This window comes from Agelaius phoeniceus, chromosome 9, assembly GCF_051311805.1.
Source record: "Agelaius phoeniceus isolate bAgePho1 chromosome 9, bAgePho1.hap1, whole genome shotgun sequence".
NCBI classification, from domain to species: Eukaryota; Metazoa; Chordata; class Aves; order Passeriformes; family Icteridae; genus Agelaius; species Agelaius phoeniceus.
In genome coordinates, this window is record NC_135273.1 from 17803481 (window position 1) to 17828872 (window position 25392).

General features: G+C 41.0%; 1 protein-coding gene across 1 annotated transcript in view; it reads right to left on the reverse strand.

Moving 5' to 3' along the window:
• Nucleotides 1-25392, reverse strand: part of WDFY4 (WDFY family member 4) — a 112678-nt gene that overhangs the window by 6241 nt on the left and 81045 nt on the right. Inside the window, exons 48-58 of the mRNA XM_054637500.2 lie at nt 19234-19276; nt 18322-18441; nt 17729-17846; nt 16927-17036; nt 13162-13315; nt 11464-11555; nt 8360-8572; nt 7681-7828; nt 7082-7239; nt 5339-5497; nt 1314-1493 (exon numbers count right to left, since the gene is read on the reverse strand). Coding sequence (XP_054493475.2) covers nt 1314-1493; nt 5339-5497; nt 7082-7239; nt 7681-7828; nt 8360-8572; nt 11464-11555; nt 13162-13315; nt 16927-17036; nt 17729-17846; nt 18322-18441; nt 19234-19276 — 1495 coding nt within the window. The remainder of the gene's footprint in view (nt 1-1313; nt 1494-5338; nt 5498-7081; nt 7240-7680; nt 7829-8359; nt 8573-11463; nt 11556-13161; nt 13316-16926; nt 17037-17728; nt 17847-18321; nt 18442-19233; nt 19277-25392) is intronic.

Sequence of the window (25392 nt, forward strand, 5' to 3'; positions counted from 1 at the left end):
TCCACAAGATATGGACTTTTTTTTTTTTTCCTTGAAGCTTCAGTCATACTTTTCCAAGGTTTTTCCTCTATTAAATGAACCTTTTGATACACTATTGTCCAAACAACTTGCCCTCCAACAAAGTGGAGATCAGTCATTTGGATCAGTCTCCAGACTGTTCCTGGCACAGACTGTCTCAGTTTTGGACAGTTCCAGGAGAGCAGATACCTGAAAAGGCTGCTGTACTGGCTGGTGCAGAATGGAGAGAACTCTGTCCCCTTGGGATCTCCAGCAGCTCTGTGCCAGCCCTCCCCTTCATTTCTGAATGCTTGGCACTGCTTCATCTCACAAGGGACCAGCAAGATATTCTGAGCTGGCCTGCTGAGGCCACTGGCCACTTGACACAAACCAGCACTGCTAGGGCTGGGAGCTGAGCTGGCACTCAACAGACAACTTAATTCCCACCCTCAAATTGCTAGCCATCAGACTGCATGGTTAATAAAGCTCTGATAGGAGATGACTGCTTTGGCACAGACTGAGTTGAGAATATCTGCCTGGTTTCTTACTGCTATGAACTTAATTTTGCTTTTGTACAATATCCAGGACTGGATTCAACCTCGAATTGTCTGAGCAGCTGAAATCCTGTTTTACTATATTAGCAGAGAGAAAAAAAAACCCCAAATATAAAAGTAACATTTTTGGGAGGTAAAAGGTTGGGAGAATAAAAATCTCATCCAGAGTGTTTATAGTAAAATCCAATACAGAATATTTTCCTATCAACATGCATGCAATTCTGGCCAGGCACAGACCTCAACAGATTTGTACCCACTGCTAACAGGAGCTCTCCCTGCACCTGGGAGTAGAAAGGAAAGGAAAAAGCCACCATATCACTGCAAAGGTGTAAGGCAGTTGTCACCTGAGCTGACAGACTGCAGTCTAACATGTCTCAGCTGCATGAACATGCAGCTCAGATGTGGTTCTGCTGCATGAATGTCAGGAGAAATTAATGAAATAACAGGGGCAACAAGGTTATGGGTGATCCAAATCCAGGAGATACTAGGGTAATACTTCATGCTCCATAAAATAAAAGTTGTTTAATCCTGCTATCTATCTATCCACAGATGCTTCTTAGCTACTTAGCTACTCAGTCTAAGATGTTGCTTTTAGTGCTCGCCTCTCATCATTAAGAACACTATTAGCAATCTCGGTAGAAAGAAAAAAAAAATCAATGTATCAGACTCTCAGGATGTTTTTATGTTGGGAAAAGCACCCATTACATTATCATGAAATGTTCATGGATGCATCAGAAGAAAGATGATAAATGAAGATCTTACTGTTGAATTGTTGATGGCAACAGAACGGAGGCTTTCCTCGTGGGCAGGAAGCTGGTTTATGAACGTCAGCTGGTTCAGGTCCCAGATGATGCACGTTCTGTCATCAGACCCACTCACAAAGATGCTGTAGGTTACAGATGCAGCAAGGCAGGTCACTGCCTGAGTGTGTCCATACAAAGCCTGGCGGGGAAAAACCAACCAATAAACCACAGCAGACGGTGGCTGATTTACTAGGGAACCACGGTCCTACCTCATTTGCTTAGTAAGAACAAGCAACCTAGTCATTCTTTGGAGAACTGAAGAGGGAATGAGGGGGAAATACCAAAGGATATTACAGAGAAGCATCCTTGTCCTCAATTCATAGTTGAAGAAAGCTGAGGGGCCAAGAGATTACATGACTTGCCCAAATTACACAGTGATTCAGGCCCCCTGGCCTACTCTTCAGACTCTAAGACAGTGCTTTGTGCTCAGCAAGAAAAAAAATCATTTTTCACTTCACTTCCATGGAGTTTTGACTAATATTTATGCTTGGAAATTTCTCAATATTTAAAAAACTTTTTGAAATACAATTTATCAAGATGCAATTCAGTAACCTTCTGAGTCCTATTTTTCTGTGTATCTGAACAAGTACTAACACATTTCTAATATTGGTTAAGAGGAGAAACAGCATTTATGGAGAATTCTTGCTTTAAAAGCCATGCAGGAATGCCTTTCTCTTTCATCATTACACAATATTCTATTGTTGTTGTTGTTTTATAGGTTCAGAGACATCAGGAGTGTCCAGTTAAACTTAGCTTTATTCAAACAGTTTCTTTAAAAAAGAAACATGCTTTAGGCAATTCAACAGCACAGATAGAAGGCATGGATTGAAGTATGCTGCTAGCAATTGTTTTATGCAGTGTTCTCAAGTGATTGCAGTGTAGACTTCTGCTACATAACCAAAGTAAATGACAGTAAAACCTGTAGGGCAACAGAGAAAAAGTCCTTCACAGCTTTCCTAAAAAGCCTTTCAGGGCTCTTTTTTAGCTGCCTTACTGTGAAAAATCAGACCCACCAGTTTAATGTTTTGGCTTTCGTAGGAAATGCCTATTGCTTGCTGGCTTTCTTTTTATGACATTATTAGCACATTTCTAGATTCTATCTCAGCTTGAGATAGAGTTCAGTTCAGCTTGAGACAGGGGAGCCACATGTAGCAGATGGCTTTTCTGGACACACATTGTCCTCTTTCCCAGCATGTGAGTGTGAGACTGAACTCTTGCTGGCTAACATGTGCTGCCACTTGCCAAGGTCACCAGGACAGCAGCAATGAAACATCAATCCACTGGTGAAGAAGCTGAGCTGCAGCAGGCTCTGTGTTACTGAAAGTGACCTGCAACTGTGAGGGATGACTTTCAGCCTGGGATATATTCCATTCACAAGAACTGTCAACTATAAATACTGACACAAAATTAGGTCTCTAACTGTGGTTTTCAGAAGTCAAAAACACTCTCACCTAAGCATGGAAAAGAAGGCTCAGTGATAGCTTTGGACTGGCTGTGGAACATGTTTTTACAGAAGACTGGGCATAATCAAGTGCCTACACTTGAGAACTGTACAAGACTGCTGCAAAAAGGGCTGGGACAAGGCAGATTCAAGGGCTCAAAATGTCCTCTCCTTTCTCCAAAGCATAAAAGAAAACATATCCAGTGTGAAAGCATCCGAACTGCAAAATCAAGCCAAGCTAAGCTCCTGCGCAAGTTTCACTAAAACATTTTTTCTCTCTTATTTTAACCCATGAAGATCCTACTTGGCAGTGAAACACTTTAAATACAAGCTGAGTGTGGAAAAGATGGATAGACCTGCACACAATTACAGTTTCAGCTTCAACCCAGCAGTCTCAATGCACATTCATGAAAAAGGTCTCATGCTTTTGACTCCCTACATCTTTGCATTATCGCTCTGCAAAGATTGACAGATTTTTCCTTAATGGGAAATCTCCTGCAGCATATTTGCATAAAGATCTCGAGGCCTATCTCCAAGGTATTTTTAAAATCAAAAGACAAAAAAGAAGGATGCAAGGATGTTTAGTCCATGAAAACATAAACCAAGTTTGACCATTCTAGTTAACTGGCTGACAAGGACACAGACACACTACAGATATGTTTCACACCTTCCTGAGAGGTCTGTGAGGCAGAAAGGACACCTTGCCTGAGTGTTTTGTTTGGCCCAGAAATTCTGGCGACTGGATTGCACAGATCCCTCTGCTAGTAAATTGCATGGATCAATACTGAGGCAATTATGCTCAATCTTTAGTGCTCCACAAAACTGTAGAAGCAGATCCCACTAGAGAGGCAAAAGATACTTTTTCTGCAGAAATATAGTTTCTGTACTTTACTACATTCCAAACCAGAATGTGTCAGTCCCATGAGACAGCTGGTAAGTGAATAGCATCCACTTTATAGCACATAAGCTGTTCTTAAGCAAAGCTCACTCTCTTAGGAAATTTTTTTGTTCAGCAGAAAAAGCAGCCACCATGAAACAGTGAATTACAGGAAAGCAGAAAGCAATTCACTGGAAGACATTTAGAACCATAGTTCAAGTTTACATCCAGTCCAGACAGTCATAAAAAGGGAAAAAACCTCCACTGGCAAAGTAAAGGAAAAAATACAAAATTTGTAATTGCATGATCTCATACCACTCTGTGGATTTTGGGTAATACCAAATTAATCACAGTGGAACACATCAGCAAGCTGATTTTAGATTGTTAAAGAGAAATACATTATAATGCAGATAAAAGACAGCATCTTTGGTTGACTGAAACTCAGACTGACCCCCTAGATTTTATATGCTGATGAAAATTATTGCTTACGATTTTCTCTACTGCTATTTCTTCCATTTCTAGATTCATGTCCTCCTTTGGAATAATAACCAGCTGAATTAAAAGGTCATTAGATCTCATCTCATATTTGTCTTGTACAGCATTTAACATCATAAACCTCAAAAGAGAGGTTCCTCTAAAACAGTTTCCCACACTAATTGCAACACAAATTCCAACAGGAATGTCTGGTAAATGAAGATCTAAATACTTCTCTGGTATTCCAGCAGACTATGAAGTTTTCACTTCATTTAATGATAAATAAAATATGTTTTGGCTTAAGTTAGGAAGAGCACTGAACTATCTGAATACCCCTCCAGAACAAACAAACAGAAGAAGCTTCTAACACTTGGAGACCTTGGTGATCAAAGAACCCTTTGTCTGCCTAAAAGTAGCAGAGTTGTTTAATCAAGAGTATCTTCCTTTCTTTAGGGAAGAATGGCCCCATGCTCCCTTCCAGATATGATAGTGGTGTACTCTAGTTCTACTTGTAAAGCTGAGAACTCATCATAGCTGGACCACACAAATCTTGCATGAGAATTCAATTTTGTAAATGAAATAGCATGTATGCAGGTGGTTGGTGACTATAGATGAGCTCTAAATCAACAACCACTTCAAGGCTTCAGATAATGAGGACAAAAGCTATAGCATTCTTATTGGATGCCTCCCTCCCTCACACAGTGACAGATAAACCTTTTATATTCTGAATTCAGGCTGAGAAAAAAGAATCAAGAAGTTTGCCTGGCTGAGGCTTCATCTCCACCAGTTAAGTTTGCAGGATATTTTAGAGATCCTGTCCATTGCTGTAGCAGCCCAGAACAAATTATAAGCATCTCCAGGTGGTACCTGTTTCAGAAAATAACCCAAGGTCTGCACTTCAAGAGAGGAAAATATGCCTTATCTTCGTTATTTCTTTTATCATTATGAACTTTGAAAATGCTACTAAAGGGAAAAAATCCACCAAGTGGCACTCATAGCTATGAGCTGTTAGTACAAGGTATATTATTAGCTCCTGCCCTGATACAGGCTGTCACATGTCACATGCTTATTACTGCCTTTTTCCTGCCTTCTTATTCAACAAAGGTGCTTCTTCTGACAATCATCTGAGAGATAAAAACATTATCTTCTGGGTTTCATCAAGTTTCCATAGCAGAAAAGCCACAGGACTTACCTGTCTCAGGTTTAGACATTTCACTTTGTCCTTGACCAGGGAGAATTCCCAGACACACACAACTGAGCTTGTTCCAGATGTGATGATGGTAGTTGCTGAAGGACACACTGCACACAGGCACTTTCCCCAGTCTGCCATGCACTCAAATGTAGTCACATTCTGTACAAGAAAGCATCTTTAAGTCAAATTCTCATTGGGTGATACTATGCACTTATTATTACCAAATGACAGATTCAATTTTCAAAGCTGACCCTCCATATTTTAAATCTAAGAAAAGCTCATCATAACCAGTCTCTATGTGTGGCCAGCTGTGAACATGTGGACCTGCACAGGCTGTGGCTGCATGCAGCTGTGCCATCTTCCAGGGACCAAACAGGAATGCTGAACAAAGCTCAGCATCTCATGTCTTAGGAGATCTGAGTCCCAATTCCTTTTGTGCCACACTTCCCACACAACTTCAGGAAAGCTCATTCTGCCAACCATATTGCAACAGAAGGCAAACATTCCATGTAGATTAAAAAGCAGTCTCAGGCTGTGATGGCCACTGCCAACAGAGTTACTGCCAGGCCCTCAAACCCTCCCTTATTTGGATTGAAAAGCCAAAAGACAAAGCACTAAATTCCATTCTATGCTCTGTTAGCAGCACCCAAATCAGTCTAAAGCAGTGTCAGGTCTATTACACACTGCTACAATCACAGCACAAGCATCCTCCTGCACATTCTGCATTAGCTCTTCCCCACACAGCTGGGACAACAGTCTGGTGCCAATGATTCTGGTGGAGTTGGATGGCACAGCTACAAATTCCCTAACCTAGACAGAACAAACCTTTACCTACCTACAACAAGGACTAAAGTATTTTATAAGCCCATGTCCACTGGCACTGCTGACCCAGAGAAAATTCAAGTTGGGCTCCCAAGTATTACTCACAATGACTGTGCAATCACACTCACCATGCTCAGCATCACCCTGAGTTTTGAAGTGACAAACTGAATAATTGATGCCTGCAGCAACACTATGAACTGCTAAGCACTGATTTTATTAGACAGGGAGCAGAAATTAAAATATATCTCATGGCTTTTTCATTTCCAATGACTTTAGGTATGTCTGTGAAAACATAATGAATGCCACTTGCACAAATATCCAAGTCAGTATCTTGCTGAATTACATGTTATGCTATTCTGGTAACTAAGCTAACTCAGAATTCTTTGCATAACATTGTCCCAAATACATCCAAAAATCAGTGTACTTATGGCAGAGGAAGAAACTAGATCTGTCAAGTGCCCTAACAAGCAGTGTGATGATATAGACCATTTATTTTTAACAGCAAAGAATTAAGAGTATTAACTTCATTATTTTGAATGAATGCACTGGGCTATGCTAGAGCCTGAGGGGAATTGACAGATGGTTCTGCCTTAATTCCAGCAGAAATTTCTGCACAATGAAATTTCTAATCAGTGACCAGGAGACCTTGTGTTGTCCTTATGACCTATGGACAACACAATCACTAGATAGAAAACTTGAGATAATTTAGAGGCAAATGCCATGTTTTTGAGCAGTTTAAAATCATTTTACACTATCCTGGATATCCAACTTGAGATTCTTCAAGAAGGTTTACAGTGAGAAAGTCCTGTCCAGCATCCTCTGAAATCAGCTCCCCAACAGCCTCTGAAATGGGTGCCCAAACCAGTCAAAGACCACAACATACCATTAATTTCTTGAATTCTTAGAGTTTTTCTTATTTACCTTTTCAGATCCATAGGTGCCAAAGCAGCAGGTGAAGTCCTCAAATCCCCAGCAGAATGTTTTACTCCAAAGAGGAGGAATCAAAATTTTATTTTTTTCAACAGCCAGAATGCCTTTCTCTGTATGAACAATGTGCCCAATAGCTCCCTTGGGATAGTCTGGCAAGACAGAGAAAATATTTAATTCTTTTGGGTTTAGAGCACTTAAGTTTTCTCCTTGCACAGCTTGTGTGGTGAGGCTGTCAAGTCTCACATCTGGGCTCAGTGCTTTGCCCAGGCCTACAGACAGAAATCCACTCTGAGACTGAGATTCCACACACAACAGTGGAAACAGGCCTCTTCAGTGGACAGCATAAATGCATGTGGAGAGGGTGACTTAAAAGAAAAATTGTTCCAAACTCTACAATAGAAGTTTGAAGAAGTTTTCAGTGCCCACTCCTAATACTAGGATACAAAAATCACAATTGGCAGAAGGGATCTTGATTGAACAACCCATACAAAGCTGTGAGACTACTTGCATGATCTTGAAAATCCAGATTCATCCTGTCCAAAAATTGTGTACTTGTTAGCTCAGAAAATGGAACACAGCCCCTGCAGCACCTTTTATGCTAACTGGTGAGAGCTTCAGATTTTGCAGACTGCTCAGAAAAGGAGGAAGAATTCCACTTGAGTGAAGGAACATCCCAGTCTCTCTTCCTGCAGAACCTTTCCCTTGAGCATTCCTAGATGGATGTGGTTTTGTGAAGAGCTAGAAGAAAGGAATGTCATTGAAAAATAAAATCTCTATTTGCAAGACCATTTAGAAGAAACACTTGTTTAAATCCTTAATCACAGACTCCAGGACCACCATACATAAACCTTTTAATTAAAATAAAACCTTACATATACTGCGTTTTCATCAGACTACTCCCTCTGCCCCTCAGAGAGACAGAAAGCTAATCCCAACAATTCTGGACAAGAAAGAAAACACTGGTGAGACTTTGAGCTGAGTGTTAATAGACTATACCCATTCTCAGACTAGTGATTACTTGTGTGGCTGTACTGAAGGAGCAGAACCCAGAGCTGATGCTGCAGCTGTATGGGATTCAACAGCAGCAGCATGGTTGGAAAGTGGGGGTGCATACTGAGGTAGTACCCAGCCTGGAAAAGCCTACAGCTCATCTTTCAGCAGATTTACATCAGATGATGTTTCTGATTTAAGTTACTATTTCTGGTTTGCAGTAAAAATACTGTAAGATCAAGACAGATTATGTTCTCTACTCTCATGATAAAATGGTACCTGCTTTGGTATCTGTCCAAAGTTGCTGATAAATCCCAGGATAGTGCCCTTAATCAGAGGATCTTTAATGTTGTTGAGATCAATCTTGTCTCCATAGAAGTAAGGGTGATAGGTGTTAACTGCCTCCACTGCAGCTGAGCCATGCTGCTTGTGGCCAAAAATCAGGTCTATCCAGCGATGAAGGTGGGCACTGACATAGTCACTTTCCAGTGCCTGGAACCAGAACAAAATGACTGAGTTCACCAGACTGTATCCATTACAAATGCATTACTGCTTTCCAGTCCTTGCTGGAGACACATTTTCTGCAAGTCAATCATCACAAAACTTTCAGTTTCTCCACTACCACCATTCTCAACACAACCTCATAAAACACTAAGAGACTAAACTGGACCACCCCCTCAGGAAACAGGACAGGGTTGCCATGTTTGACTTAACAGACACCAGCAGCAATATCCTCAAAGACAACCAAGGTAGGTCTCACAAAGCAAAATGAAAGCATTCCACAGATCTTGGCACCCACAGTGATTGGCAAGTGGATTAATAGGACCAGAATGAACAGTTAGTACTGGACACACTGGAAGAGATGCTACAAGGTAACATATACACCTAAATTTGAGCTTCATAGAAAGCTCAATGCAATCACAGAGGAAAACTTGAGCTTGGAAGACCCAGACAGCAAGTTCATTAGCAGGGGACATGAGTTCAAGCTGAACCTGTGCCCACCACCAGGTTAACCAGCCTTACCCATGAGACTTCACTAAGTACTACTGCTCCTGCCAACACCTGCCTCACCAAACTTTTGTGTGTTCCCAAACAGCCTTGCCCAATGATTCAAGCAACAGTGTCAAGCTTTATTAAAAGCACTTTCCTATCTCTGAATCATTTGACTGAGTAATCCCTGATGTTCAGTGAAAGGTCTTCCAAGCAGACCAGCCCACCCAAAGCACAGCAGAAATAAACAAACTAATAGGATCCAGAACAATGGCTCATTTCACAGAGCAGGCAGTTGCCCAGTGCAGCTGGTGTAAATGACTGTGCCCACAGCTATAATGATCACAGGGCAGCTCACAGAGCAAGCACAGTGTACAATCTGTCCCTGAACAGGCTCAGAACTCATTAATAAAAGCAGTTAGTCCATGAATTACAAACTGTAAATTTTGACTGGCATTCCTGCCAAAGCAAAACAGAGCAACTAACAGAGCTGTAACTGTGCAGCCTCTCAGAATTTCACTGAGCACTATGGCAAGCCCAGCCAGGGAGGGAGAACTTGTGGTTTAGGGAGGAAGTAAATACATTTATTTAGTGACATGATTCCTAACTTATTAAGCATGAAACAGGAAGCTGTTCAGAGTTTTATGTCAAAAACAATTATTTGTTCTCATATTGTTGAAAGGAATAGTCAAACCTCAGAACAGTGTCAACCTCAATCTGTTTTATGCACCAAACTCATTGTGAAGCCTCCTAAAAATGGCCACAATACCATTAGTACCTCCAGCCTTGTGGATATCATCAGAGGAGACAGAAACCCTCATGTTTCAGAATTCAAGATCTCTGACTCTTCACTTCAGGGCTAGACAAAGTCTCCCAGGCAGGTTAATTAAGATTTCTTGCAGTCCCCTGTGTAGTACCTAGTATCAGCTATGGTTGAAGAGACAATATTGCACTGACTGTACAGGAAATCTGATCAGGTCTGGCAAATTATTAACACAAGTCCATAAACATGATCTTTCATTTGCTAAGCTGTTCCTATTTGAGATTTAAATTAATTTATCAGCTGTGCCAATGTTATTAAATAGTACAGCCCAGTGGAAGCAGTTCTGTAAACAAATGGTAGAGAGCACCCAGTATCCACATTAAATGCACTCTGGGGGGTTTTACTTCCAACTAAATCCAGATTGTTCCTGCAGGCTGAATGCCACCAGCATCTGGAGCACACAACTGGAGTGCAGTTTTTCCTTCATTTCATCCAAAACAAATCTAGTTCACACAATCTGAGATCATTCTACAGTGACACCAAAAACATGCTATGCAGTGATGACTGTAGTTTGATTTCCAAACTGCACCATTACTCTAAAGCACAAGGCAAAAGCAGATTTCTCCATTGTATCCAAGTGCCTTTGGAGTGTTCATCATTACACAAGCAGTCAGGAGCTCAGCAGCTTATACTCCAAACAACACACAGAGTAGATAGGCTGTCTCCCTGTGTTTTTCTTTAAAACGCATCAGTGTAAAATTGCAGCATCTTTCAGTCATACATGGCTTTTTTTCAGCAGCATAGCTGGTAGGGAAGGACAGTGTTGCCTTTCCCTTATTTGGGGAACTGAGAAACAGAGATGGAGCACCTTGGAAAGACCACAAAACAGAGCATAAATTCATCACAGTTGTACACAGCAACAGTCTGTATGCACTCACACATGCAGCTCACCCAAAGAAATCTGATGGGCTATTGCAGAAGCACTAGAGAGACTTGCACCAAGATACTATGCTGCAAAGTCAGAGTTCAATGCAACAATCTTCATACAGAATTGCACTTGCATTCACTTTTATGTAGCAGATGACATCACATGGAAGACTTTCTAACTATTAATAGATAGCACTAATTGCAGTAAGTCTCAGGACCTTGGAGCTATTTGCTTTCAAATTGCCAAGGCTGATTCCATTAAGGGCAGAGAATTACATTAGGTTTCCCCCATCCCAACCCCCCAAAATAAAAAAGAACCTTTAGTTCTGGCATGACTCGGAGATGGAAATAAATAATTTAAATAAACACAGAGTGTTACCAACAACATGGAACTGTATGCATATAAATTCCTGTGCATTATGCATATAAATTCCTGTGCATTATATTATGTTCTCTTACACATGGGGGCTGAGATGTGTTCATGCCACAAACCTACACGTAATCCACATCTGGTCTGGAAAGTTTGCCTTGAAGGTGAATTGTTAGGCAGAGAAGCAGTCATGCACAGTTCAGAACCAACACAAACTTCAGAAAGGCAGGATGCATTTGGATCCAATGTTTTCATTTGTGACTCCGGCCTTCAGAGCTTCATTTTAAGTGGGACCCAGACAGCAATTTATCACAAATCTTTATATTCACCTACCTGTCTGTGCAGAAAAATGAATTTATGGGGGTCCCCATTTGCCCAAGGAGGAAGCTGCACATCTCCCAGCACTGTTCCATCCTGCATGCAGCCTGCAGGAATTACAAAGGGAGAATCCAAAACAAGAATCAGACACATTGAAAATAGGAACAACTTTACTAAAACACTGAAGTCAAAGGAAATTGAGGTGATTTTCCCACATGCAGTTTCAGGTTCATCAAATTTAGTGCCATAGAAGATTGAAGAACCAGTGTTCTGGGATTTCTGATCCAGTGATAAAGCAGTGAGAAGATGTTCTAGTAATTGTCACTAACAGCAAAAATATGCATGTCCTCAGCACAAACCATTTTAGTACAGAATGCAAATGCAGACAAGACAAATGTGTTTGCACAACTTTCTTTTTATACATAATCCTGCAGGCCTTACTGCCAAATATTCCAACCAAAGCAGCCACTGAGAGGGATTTTGTTCTCAAGTCCTTTGCAACCTGATCCTTTTCAGAAGGCGAGCATATGTTCTTAATTCAGAGCACAGTGTTGTGCAACTGGATGAATTCAAATCTAAATTGAGGTTCAGCTCTGGGACCGCAAGTTTCCGTACAATTTAGCAGTGAACAGATTCGGGTTCTTGGCTTTGCCTGTTTTAAAATCTTCCTGTCTATTTGCTCTCTACTGGCAAGATTCTGGTGCCCTTTGGGTCCCCGCACTCAATTCAGTCTCTGTATCTTGATTTCAGCCAGGCTTTGTTTCTTGGTCTTCTCTTAGGAGGAAACTACCCTAATTCCTTCTTATCCTTCAACAAACTTCTAATAGATTTTTTTTCCTTATTCTTATATAAAAATTTAGAAATATAAACATTACTATCTTTTAGCATGCCTCATTTCACTGATACCTTAAATGCAATATTAGCTAGATTTCAATGGGTTAAATTGCCTTTGCTATCAGAAATTCTGGATGATTCTTCAGGTATTTTTCCTCTGCCTTAATTGTTAACCAACCAGTGTCTATTAAAGAAAGCATCTTTGCATTGCAAATGGTGTGAAAGTCCTGTAAAATGAAGTGAGTCAGAACTGCCATGCCTATTTCTGACTAGTCTTTTTTCTGGATTCTCTCTGAGCCTTCATCATGGATGCAGAAAGGTCTAGAGACAGTGTACATTCAGAGGGGACTGTGATGCTGCTTGAGAATAGGGAAAATCTATCAAGTTCATGTAAGTTGTGCAGAACCTTTGAAGATGAGAATGAGGACATTTGGAAACTAATCACCTTGTGATCTCATGCAGAGTGAAAAAAACAAAAACAAAAGTACCTTTCACCAACACCATTTAGCAATTGACACATCTCCAAAAGAAGAATACTTTTTCAATAATTACACAAATATCATAATACGGCCAAACTTTCAAAAGCAGTCAACTAGATTGGTTATATAAAAAATCTACTTTTGTGTGACAAAACATGCAATTCTTTTGCCCAGAAATTAATAGGAACTACTTGCTTCTTTCCCTGGGCTGGAAACTTGGTTCTTCTGACATAATTCAGTTTTAGAAGCTTGTATTCTCATAGTGTTATTTGAATAAAAACTGATCTCATGGTTAGAAAGACTCATCCACATAGTCCAGAGACCAACTCTCAGCATATGATCTGGATGTCTCCTTTTGGTAGGATGCTGGAAGAACACTTATGTCCCTTCTAGAACTTACCAAGTTCAAAGTGATTTGCATTGGTTAGGAACTCTGGCAAGTAAAAGAACTCAGGGGTGAGCTCCCTGACATCACTCATGTTGTCCCTTGATGCTGATTCCCATGTGCTCCTGACACTGTGAAACATCCGGTCTGCAACATCAAAACTCCCGCCCTGTGAAATGGAGACAGACAAAAGGACTTCAGTGTGAGTATTCTGCTGCATTAAAAGCATCTTAGCCAATTTTGCAAGAATCACTGCCCTTTTGGCTCCCCCTGCATACTTGCACACTTAGGTTTCAACTCCTTTAGATCTGCTCTGCTCAGTCTGGCAACTGCAAGTCAAGAAGTAATTTTTGCCATGTCTTTTTTTAGGGAGAAAATACTTTCATGAAAAAGTTATCAGAAGACAGTAGTCAATAAACCTCAAGTGCTGAAGCCCCATTCCTTGCTTGTTTTTTCAGATAGACTCACACCAAAACTCAGTATATATTCCAGGTGAAAAGATCCCACCCCTCTTTCCCCTAAGGTGAATTCTGGTCAGGCTTCTGGTCCAGCCTCATCTCTAAATGACAGCACAGTTCTGCTTTAGCTCCTCATCCTTCTTCCTTATACCAGTGACAATTGTGAAGCCTTCCCACACCCATTCAAGGGACAGAGTAAAAATGTGGCTAATCACATGAGCAAGCCTATCTGGAGTTAATCTGATGCACAAGGTCATCTTGCTCTTGATCATTATTAGGCAGGGACCCTTGGAGTCAAATTCAAATTGAAATTAAAACAGAGTAGAAGGAGGACTATAAATAAATCAACAGCTAACAAGTATCTCATTGAAGCATATTAAAGGGCTTTGTATATTTAATCTGCACACAGTGTGCTGTGTCTGGTGGTGATTGATGCTTTTTCATCTTTTTTTGCAGCTTTTATGAGAGCTGGTGGTAATCTCCTGAGAAACAATATGATTTGTAATAAAAAGATTACCTGTATTAAATAAAAATAATATATACATAGGAAATGCTGTTAGCGCGACAAATCTGGTTAAAGATATTACCACCACGAAAAAATGTGATTTTTTCCCTGGCTGTCTAATTCATTTTAGGGAAAAGTAATATCTTTAAAACTTAAGCCTGTATTATTTATAAAGGAAGCAATAACTGATTTTCCCATTTCCTATATTAATAAATTTATTTGCATATATTTATATCAGAATTAATGAGTTTTCTCTCTCTATGAATGCAAAAACTGCACTGAAAGGGAAAAAGAGAATCAAGAATTGCTTTATGCTTTTAGACTGCAAGACAACGAACTCTTATGACTTTTCTACAGCTAGACACAGTAAGTCTGTTTTCTTTTCTTTGAGTAGAGGCCTTACTGTCTTCAAAAATACTGGAAAAATATGCTTTTTAAAACTACAGTCCAGCAGGATACATACAAAGCAAGTAGGCAAAATGATCTCTAGAGAGAAGTCAGAACTTCACAAATTTGTAACACTAAGCATCCATCACCTTGGTGGTGCTCAAGACCCAAAGACCTCAGTGTTTCTAAGAGTTGCTTATGAAGGTGCAAAGACTTGCCCAGAGATGCTAAGAAGTTGTTTCCTGCTGGTAGTGACTGCTCAAGGGTCAGTAACACCATGAAGAGTAAAGACTCTGCTCTCTATAAGTACTTTTGAGAGGGAAATGTCAGAAAAAGTCAACCTAATAGCTGAAGTGAAAGAGTGGGATAAGAATAAAAGGGGATAAAAGAGTTGAATTGATCAAAATCTCAGTATTGAGGGCAGGTTCTAGAATGTCTTTCCAATAAAGACACTGGACATGGAAACCTTACTGCTCTTTTGTGGTGCTGAGACCAATTCTGAAAAGAATCCCAGGAGGTACCAACCAATACCTGTTTGAAAAGCTGATTTTTCCTCCATTCCAGTACAATATGCAAAGCACATACAAACTTTTATCCAGAGCCAGATTTCAATACACTTAAAAAAAGTGAAATAAGGTTTCTCCTGTACAGTCCCACTACTGAAAGCAATGCTTCCTCACTTCAATGCTTCTGTGGTCAGGTGCAAATCAACTGTTTGACTTGAGAAACAAAATGTTATGCCAACATCAATTTTTCACAGAGAGTGCGCCCAAGTTGTTGCATGTCCTTGTCATGTATTCAGACCATCCATTTGCAGATATAAATGTAGCTTTTTCACTTTTTAAGAATCTGAGAAACTTTCAAAGCTCCCAAAGGCAGCAGCACCCTTCCAAGGGTTTAAGTGTGGGAGTTCTCTTTTTGCAAGCTGACATTGACTTGATCATACAATTCTCAGATCTGCTGTTTGCCTGAAAGCATCTCACAGTTAGCAATTCCTGAGCTACCACCCGGGGACCAGTCACCTGGGGAATGTGACAACACTGAGCTCAGCAGAACACACACCAAACACAAAAGCAAAAGAATAAGAACAGAAGGAGTTCAACAGTTTCTTTCAGTGGGTCCACACCCAGAACAATTTTTGCATGTTTGAGATCTCAGTAGCCTTTGAAGATAATTATGCTCATAAAACTGCTGGTTACCTGCTGCTCACACAAACACAGACACAAAGCATTCACTCAGACTGTGAACTCATTATGCATGAAAAGTGTGCCAGGGAGATCCAACAGCCTTTGTTGTTTACAACAACAAATAACTGCTCCACAGTCATTCATGACTGCAGCTAACATATGGCTCACAGAGTGTGATGGCAACCATTGCCTCAGGTGGTTCACTAACCCATCAGCTACTGCTGGTAACAGCCAATATCATAGGGCTTATTACTTAATTAACACAGCACTTTATTTGTATTACTTCACTGGAAAAAAACCCAAACCACAACAGCAAAGCACGTGGAAAGCTGCAGGAGACATGGCCATCCTGTACTATGCATACAGCACTCTCCAAGTGTGAACTATTCTGGCCAAGCTATCTTCCTGTATTTCTCCACAGGGTAGGTAGATTTCAGCAAGATGCTCTTTAAAAAATACACCTTGGAGGATTGGTCCTCCTGGTAGACCCCATTATAACACAACACATTACAAAAAAGAGGGTAACAATTCTCTGCTACAGCCCAAGAGTATTTGCTTGAGCATTACTAACTGCCTGCTGAAAAGGGCAATCAGGAAATTTGGTGCACCTATATGCTGGGCAGATGGGAAAGGTGTACACAACATTCAATTTCCATAAATTCAATTCCAGTGCCAAAGCCAGCTTGGCACTGCATAAACAGTAACAAGTTCAGAACAAGATTACACAAAATATTCCTTCTGGAGCATTGGTTGTAATCTCATCCCACTTCAGGAAGCTGATCCCACGATCCCTATCATTTCACACCTACCAGAACCTATATGTCCTCATCTGGCCCAGAAATGTTCTTTATGGCACTACAACAAGCCCCTAGTACTTGCCAGTAGCTGCATAGATGTACTTGGGCTTAGAAGACCTCATCTTATAGAATATCATATCAAGTCTCATCTGCCCCAAAGCCAGAAGCTTATGGTCAGACAGGCAATAAAACATTATCTATTTGTTTATATGCCTCTGCTCTCACAAAGAGAGAAATCCTTCTCCCTCACATCAACCATGGTCTCTTTAAGCTGTTTTCACTGAATTCAACTTTCATGGCATAAATGTTGCTCCAAGTAAGCCCCAAGTCCACATATAGAGTACATCAAATGTCAGAAGAACTAATCCCCCTTCATTACACAGCCACAGTAACCCACTGCATGGCTCATAACAAGGAGTAGGAGGGAAGTTATCTTGCCCCCTTACCTGCAGAGAACAGAAGGTCTGGGTAAATGGCTCCATTCGGACCAGGTAAGATGCCACTATAATTGCTGATGAGTAGTGAGTACAGTAATGGCACTGGGCTGACAGGTCTCCTGGAAATTGCACACAAATCAGATTCCAGTAAAAAAACCCCACCATTTCAAGCCCATAGCATCCAGTCACCACAATACAACTAAACAGGGAACAGGTATTTTAAGCAGATGTGTTCAAAGGCCTGTGAGCTTCAGCACCCCTTGCACTGAATACATGCATTGAATGGGCACCGTTACTATTGAACTATGTTCATTTTTTGAACATAGTTCAAACATTTCATTTTCTGAAGAATAAGGCATTTAACTCTCCAGATCATCCCTTTCTCTAGTAGTGCCAAAAGAGGTCTTGATGGTCAGAGGTCAACAGCCTCAACATTCTGTTTCCTTTTCTTAAGGTAGCTGTTGGTTAACCTGCATGCAGCAGTCTCCTACATGTAGCCTTAGCTAACAAATAAGACCAATGTGTGCAGCTTTGCTAACAGCACAGTTTTTCCAGGGAACATTGCTTTCTGCTGTAGCTTTTTTTCCTGTCCAAGGGAAGAGAACAGAATGCAGCAGTACAAGGCACATAAGGCAGTACTTGCATTTCTTTCAATGAGACATTTCTCTTTGAATTGTCAGTCAGTATGTATACAGCAGTGGGAGAGGCTCTCCTTGGAATGGTGTTTCCCTTAGCCACAGATCTGCAAAGTTTTTGGGTGTTCTGGCAAGACTCAAGCCTCTGTTGTCTATTAGCCTCCTAAAACACTCACCCTCACTTTTTTCCACTTCATTGAAGCGCTGGATGAACTTGTGTTTCCTCTCCACAGTCTGTGCTCCCATGGGCTTTGACAGGTCTCGAAATGTACGAGGATCAGTGAGGTTTAGAGTCTGAAAAGAAACACAGCAGAGATGCAGATCTTAAGATCTTAGACATCCTAACTATCCCAGTGACACTGGGAGTGGCAAGGCTGTGTTGGAAGTTTCACTCATGCAAGAAAGTTACAGGTTTACCCTCCTCTGGAACTTCACAAATAAAGGACCTGGCAGGTTGCAAATTACTCTTAAGTCTTTTCTATCCAAAACTCCTCCTCTGTGTTCACAGAAACCTGTCCATGCCTATCTGCTAAGCTGATGCAACATGTCCTTAACTAGGTCTGTATTAAACAGATGTTCATCCATGGAACATGATCCTCAGTCTGCTGACTTGAAGATTAACTTTATTTTATGGAATCAGTACAGTTCAAACTAACTACTTCAAATTTTAAACCCTTGGTCTAGACCCCTCTGCTTCAATGGCATCATTCATCAATCCTTTGTGCAGTTGCTACCATAGAAAGTATGGAATTCTGCAGCCAGCACTGACCTCAGAGTGGTAGTCAGCAAGGACCCAAGGAAACACAGGATACTGCATGTAATCATTGTAGCTGCGGCCAGCCAGAGTGTTCAGGTACATGAGGTAATCAAAGTTGCTGATCTCCCTCTTCTGCAGGGAAAGGAAACAAGCATTAAAATCTCCAGACTCTGCCCCTAAAAAACCATGCAAAAGCAGCCTCAGAGGCCTGTGGCTCCCAGCTTCACCAGGACAAGAACTATGTAAATAGTGAAATCAATCATCCTTTGCCATTCAGATCAACACAATACCTCTTACACAACAATCCACTCCACAGAACCTGTCTTCATTCTGTCTCTTCTTCAGACAGGCCATTTGCATTTGTCTATAATCACACTGTGCTTTTATGCTGTATTTGCATAACAGAGCATTTTTTCTTGATTTAAAAGTGAGCCAAATGCATGCGACTGGATATTGGAAAATCCTGGACAACTGCCTATATGGAAAAGGCAGCACAAAGTGCTACATATAAGCAAGAAGGTATGGATTTCTTCATTTGCCTTGAGTCACCAAGATCATGGCTACAGAAAAGTAAACACGTCTCCCAGTTCAGCAAAACTCTGTGCATTGATTTAGCTGTAAAGATGATCTTGAACAGGCATTCAACTAGGTGGCTCTCTTTGGTCTCAAATTAAAAATGTGCACAAAATCACACTTAATCTGCCAGACAGTAGCACCATATGTTTCATAGCAGGAGGAGCAAAAACTCTGCAATAACCAGATGTAAATACTGTGCTCCTCTTGCCAACAACCTCACCTCCAGCAGTGAGAGAACAGCTTAGGCCTTGAGGTATATGTGTACATGCACATACACATATCTGTGTGCAGACATATCTGTGTGGTGGAATTCTTTGCTTAATTATGTACAGCCAAAACTTAGCTTACCTGCCACTTTTGGAGCATTGTCTTTTCCCCTCCTGAGTGCTTCCTGTATGGAACAAACATTTGATTGAAACAGCCTACTTCAGGACAATAATAGAAAGTCAGCACATTAGCATCTGCGCTCCTGTGCCCCCTGCTCCCATCACACAGAAATGAGAGAACACCAACACTAGAAGGCTGAAGTTTCTTCATTGACCAAATAATTCCAAAATCAGAGTGTCATTGATTAGTTTAGTGCTGTTCTGAGTTAAGCCACACTGCTCAGCCTGTATTCCCAGTCTCATGCCATTGTAGAACTATTGAGTGCTAAAGACAGGTATCATTAAGCCTGTCTGATTCTATTCTGAAGCCTTATTCTCAAAAGCCCCTGCTTTTCTGAACCATTCAGAAAACACTGGCTTAAAACCAGAACTCTCTCAGTCTCCATATCAAAGACTTTTGTTACACAATCCACTTTGAAACCGTCTTTCTTAAAGAGTGGATTGCCATTTTAATACTTTTTAAAGTAATAAACATGTCATTTCCACATTTTTGCTTCTCAAAATGCAACTTGATATTAAAACTTAAAAAAAAAACAAAAACAAAACAACCCAGATCAACAAAAAGCAGGGGAATTCACTTGGAAATAGGAGTCAAAGGTTCTGAGGAAACAAAAGTTTCATTTCAACTGCACTGAACCAGAATGTATGTCAGTATCTGAAGACCATGGACTTGCTCTTGTCAACATCTAGAGACCAAACTGAGACAAGTGACAACTGGATTATCATGGTTTAGCCCCAGCTGGTAAAGGAGCCCAACACAGTCCCTTAGGCACTGTGTCCACATAGGGATGAAGGAATTGCAGGAGGAAAAGTGAGAAAACTTGTGGGTTAAGACAGTTTAACAATAAAGCATAGGATATGCACACAAGCAAAACGAAACAAGGAATTCACTCACTACTTCCCGTTGGCAGGCCAGCACTGAGCCATCTCCATGGCTCCATCACATGTAACCATGACTTATGAAAACAAACATCATCACTTGGAATGTCCCTGCCTCTTACTCCCCCAGGTTCATATGCCCAGTATGATCCAGTTTGCTGTGGAACGTGCCTTTGGCCAGTGGGGACCAGCTGTCCTGGCTGCGTTCCCTCCCAACATTTCACGCAGCCCAAGCCTCCCCATGGTCTTGATGGAGCAGTTTGAGAGATAGAAAAGGCCTTGACCTGTATAAGCACTGCTCAGCAATATCTAAAAATCCCTGAATTATCAACACTGCTCCCAGCACAAATCTAAATGTGATTTTCTTCTACAATGCAGAAAATTTACTCTATACCAGCCAAACCAGTACATAGATTGAAGAGACTTTTCATTTCCCAAAGTAAACAGGCTTACTGATGTGATACAATACTGGTGGTAAGAGAGGCTCTTCCCTTCAAGAAACAAAACAAATCCTAAGGTGCCAGCTCAGAGTCAGTCACTTCACTTCATGAAGCATAAGGAAATCTGTTCAGCGTAGATTATAAAACTACTGCAGGAATAACTAACTGCTAATTTTTACTCCTGTGCACTATATTTTGTACACTATATTCTGTACACTATATTCTGGAGTGGGAACTCCAAAATACAAAAGCAGTATCATGAACACTTACCCTTTAAAATACAGTCCTCGCACACTCTATGTGCATTTCACAGAGCGCTGCCCCAGTGGCCTTTGTAAGGCCTCCAAGACACATTTGGAACTCAGAGAGGGTATCTTAAAGGGATGTAACAGGATCAGGATTCCTGGCATTACTTGAAGTGTGGCTGGATTAGGCTGTTTGTTACAGAGTGATCAAGTTAGGTTCTTCCTTTCCACAGGGGCATACTCGCTCACTAAAACCATCCAGGTTTATTTTGGATTTCTGGTTGACTTAGAGAGCAGGGGAGAGCATTATAAAATGTTTCACATGGGACTAAACTGTGCCAGTCTTGTGTGGATGTTATGCAAATATACACACATTGATTTGTGGGTGCCATGACCCCCTAGTGAAACACTTGCTCTACTCACCACAAGCCTTAAACAGCTAATAAGACCACACAAGGGTCAAAATAATTCTCTCTGCTGACTTTGAGAGCCACTACATAACTCAAAGAGGTTGACAAGTTCACCATGTCATGAAAATAAACCAGGCTAAATGTAGTCTCTCCCCTGTAAAATCCATCCTTCTGGGTCTCAGAGGATGCTCCCTCTAATTCCCCAGAGATCTGAAATTCTCCATTCTCCTCTGTTGACTCAGAGGAATTGCATTACAGGCAGCTAAAGCCTATTCCAACCTGCTCCTTGATAATCAATTCACATTTTGCCAGCCAACACCTCTCTAGACAGCACAGCAAAAGCTCAGTGTAGAATAAGGTCAGCTACCCAAGTGCAGTAAGTGAATTTAAAAATAAATATATAATCAAAGGCTGGGTTGTAAAAGAAACTGAAGTGCTTTATAAATATAAATAACTACAGTTCTAGAGGGAGTGAAATTATATGAACTCAAGAGAAGTACCTTCAGTTCCATCTATATCTTAATTTATAAGGTATTTGCAGGACAGTAGCCATGGCAGAATGTAAACATGATGTGTACTAATGATGATCCACCTTTGGCTACTCTATATGTGATTTATTAATCCCTCTTCCATTAACATCAGACTATGATCTCACCCTTGTGATAGTGAGTGTGCCATTTACTAGAGACAGGTGGACCTCAACCCATTTGGAGATTCATTGCAGATGAGATAATCTGAACAGATAAGATTTTGCCCTTACTTTAATGTGAAAATTCCAATAAACTTAATAGATTCTTTGATTTCTGCCTTAATTTTCTTTTTTATTTTCTTCCATCCCTCAGACAACCGTCTAAAAAACTGTGCCAAGGCTCTCCTAAACCAACTTTTCTTTAAAAATCTTTGCAGTTACCAAGGATATTGTAAGGAAAATCTCCTTTTTGGTAAGCTACAACTTAGATTTAAGTCATACTATTAACAGAGGAAAGAAGCCTTGACAAGAAATACCAACTTTCCCTTGTGAAATAATCTGTCTCTCTCAAACTTAGAAGAGTGCTAGGTTAGATTACTTTACTCTAAAGGTACAGCAACTTCCTTGTTTAACTGTATCAGTCCACCTTCTGGTTTTGCTTAATCTGTGCTAAAGAATTGAGATGTAATTCAAAATAAGAAATAAACATCATATTCAAGTACGGCTCCTTGAAGCAGGGTGTCTTGAAAGGGCTGGAGGGGGGGAGAAAGGAATCTCCCTCATGTATGGAACACTGCTTGCATCATGTGCATTCACAGTGCTTAAACCAAAGGGATAACATCTCCACTGTGGAGATGCTGCACTCAGGCATACTTCAGGTCATGAAGAAACACATCAAGTAAATCCAGTTAATTTGTTTAGGTGAGCAGAGTGCAATCTCCAGCCCTGGAATCAGACATTAACATCATCAGCTTCTTTATGCAAATAATATCTTGGTCCTATTATCAGCAAGAGAGGTCTCAGTGTTGTGTCTCCTGTAAATAATACCCAAACAAACCACTCAGCTTCTTCTCATCCATAGTAGGATTTCTTTCAGATATTATTTTGAAATTACTGTGATCAGTTACTAAAAGCTTGAGCTTGGTAACTTCAGTCATAAGGACAAATTTCAATAAATTCACATGCTCCAGATGGAAGTCATTATACCAAGTGCACTTTTGAAGCGTCACTGATAGATATGGCAGATAGATGTGACAGATAGATACATATGAACAGATAAATTGCAGCTCAAGTACTCTCTGCTGCAGCATTGAATGAGCCTTCCCTCCTGTGTCCACATCTATCCCATTTGGCACATGGTAAGGATGATATCACAAACATTGTGAGTTTGAACACACACAGACAAGTATCTCTCACTCTCTACAGCCAAGTAAAATTAAATAGTCAAGTGACTAAAATGGACAGTTAAGGCAATGTTAGAAGCTGACTAACAACATCTAATGAGTTCCAGATGCTTTTTCTTTTGGAATAATTTTAAATACAACATTTCCAGGCACTGCATGCCATTCAGTTCTTTTCCATCCAGCTCGATCGTGCATTCTGGAACCAACCATTATGCTAATGATCTAATGATCTCCAAGGGCGTAGCACTCCTGTTGCTTGGTAACACAAGTTTCATAGGCTGCAGAAGTAACACTGAATAGCAGGACCCTGGGCTTGGGGGGAACCCTTTAGCCACTCCTTGCCAGCATGCTCACACAAGCTTGAAGAGCTGCCATTCTCCATCAAGGAAGTACCATTCTGAATCCACAGGACTGTGCAAAGGAAACTGTCCTGTGTTTCGTGCTCATGGCTTTACTTACAGACTGAAAGACTAATTCATTATTCAAAGAAGAGCAGACAGAGGACACCTGCACAGTAACAGCCCACACTACTGACAAAAACAGAGCAGCTTGTGACATCTGCACCTCATCCTCTGGGCCTTTCGAGCTACTTAGCTGGTAAGATCATACGCAGGGGGCAGCCTGGCAGAATTGTTGAGATGAAACAATGTTTTTGCTTATTCTTGGTGGGCCTTGGGTTTGCAAGTGACTTTGCACTGGGTGATAGTACAGTGGCCCTGAAAGTAATAATATTAAGAAAGGAAAGTCACATCTGGAAAGTAATAATATTAAGAAAGGAAACTTTTCTCAAACGATTTACTCATAGTGGTATTTAGTCTAAATCTGGCTGTTTAAGACTGCGTTTACGACAGTCAATGAATTAATCTCTTCCACAACAGATCACATCCAACAACGAGAAATGGTAACAGGCTTGTGAGCAGGGAAGTGGAACAGTTTGGCTTCATGCAAAATCATTTGCTGTATGAATGCTGGTTTTAAACTCCGCGTGCAAATATTTCACTATAGATGGTAGTATCACCTACTCCGTGGGTGAATTAGCACACGTCACCTCACAGCCTTCCTGCCACAGAGGGGTGCAGGGAATGTGGAGCTCTGCTGGGCTTGCCATGCCTGCTCTGCAGCATGCAGAATTCCAAGAGGAAATTTCTCACAGAGTAGATCAAGATGGGCTCAAGATGGTCCTGTGCAGCTTTGGGTGCAGCGAACTAGGAAGCACCAGCTCTAGAAGAAAATAACAAGCAGAACCATGGAGAAGCAGGTCCCGAAGCACCAAGCAGTACTACAGGCAGAAGGCCAGTTCTGCTCCCGCCTGGGCTGGGAAAGGAAAAAGAGATGCTCAGGGTCCAAATATGCAGTCCTTTAGGATCGGATCTTCTTAGGGCAGGCTGAAGATACAATGGGTCATGACTGACCCTTGTGCAAGTGCTTAAGTGCAGATAAGGAATAATCCCCAATCCTTTCTTGCCTCAGAGAGACACTGACAGTCTTAGTACTGATGCTCAGGTCTGTTCTATCCCTGCAGCTCCCAGCAAAAGTGAGCACCACAGACAGCATCATGTCCTCGACACACATTTTCTATTCATTTCTGTATCAGATCAACCTCTAAACTCTGGGCCTGTAAAACACTCCTAAAGCTCTGGGCATTCAAAAGCCCATCCAGGCCAAAGATTCTAACAACTGTGGACAGAAAAGGAAAGGGTTTTCTAGTCAAGATTCATTTTAGTGAGATCTTACACAGAAATATAGCACCCTCTACCCGAGGAAAAGGCTTGCCAACAACTCAGAGGGTGAAGCCAGCAGTGGGGTGCAGGTTTAGAGAAAACAGGTGGAAATTCTTATCATCATTTCTTAGGTGGTAGGGCAGCACATGTACCTCTGCCTTTCCAGGAGGTGCACTGTAAGATTGAACAGGCATAATCAACATTGAAGCAAGGAGGACTCCTGTGATTCCTGAATTTTTTACTATCAGTGGCTACAGGACTAGGGCCCTCTTACACAGAACCAAAGACAATGAGACATGGCTAAGTAAGCACCATTATCTCCAGCTACAGCCCTGTAAAACACTGATAATTAGTTTACAAGCATGCAGAGGCAGGAGAGCTATTCATCCTCTTCAAGTTCTTAAGCACACTAAAATGTTTCTGCAGTCCTCTAGTACTAATCCCTATTTTTGGAATTGCAAATCATATTTTTCTAAGTTTGAAATATGGCTCCAACTTTTAACCCAAACTAAGTATCACTTAGAGTGAGCACTCCTTAGGGACTTGATCAGTAC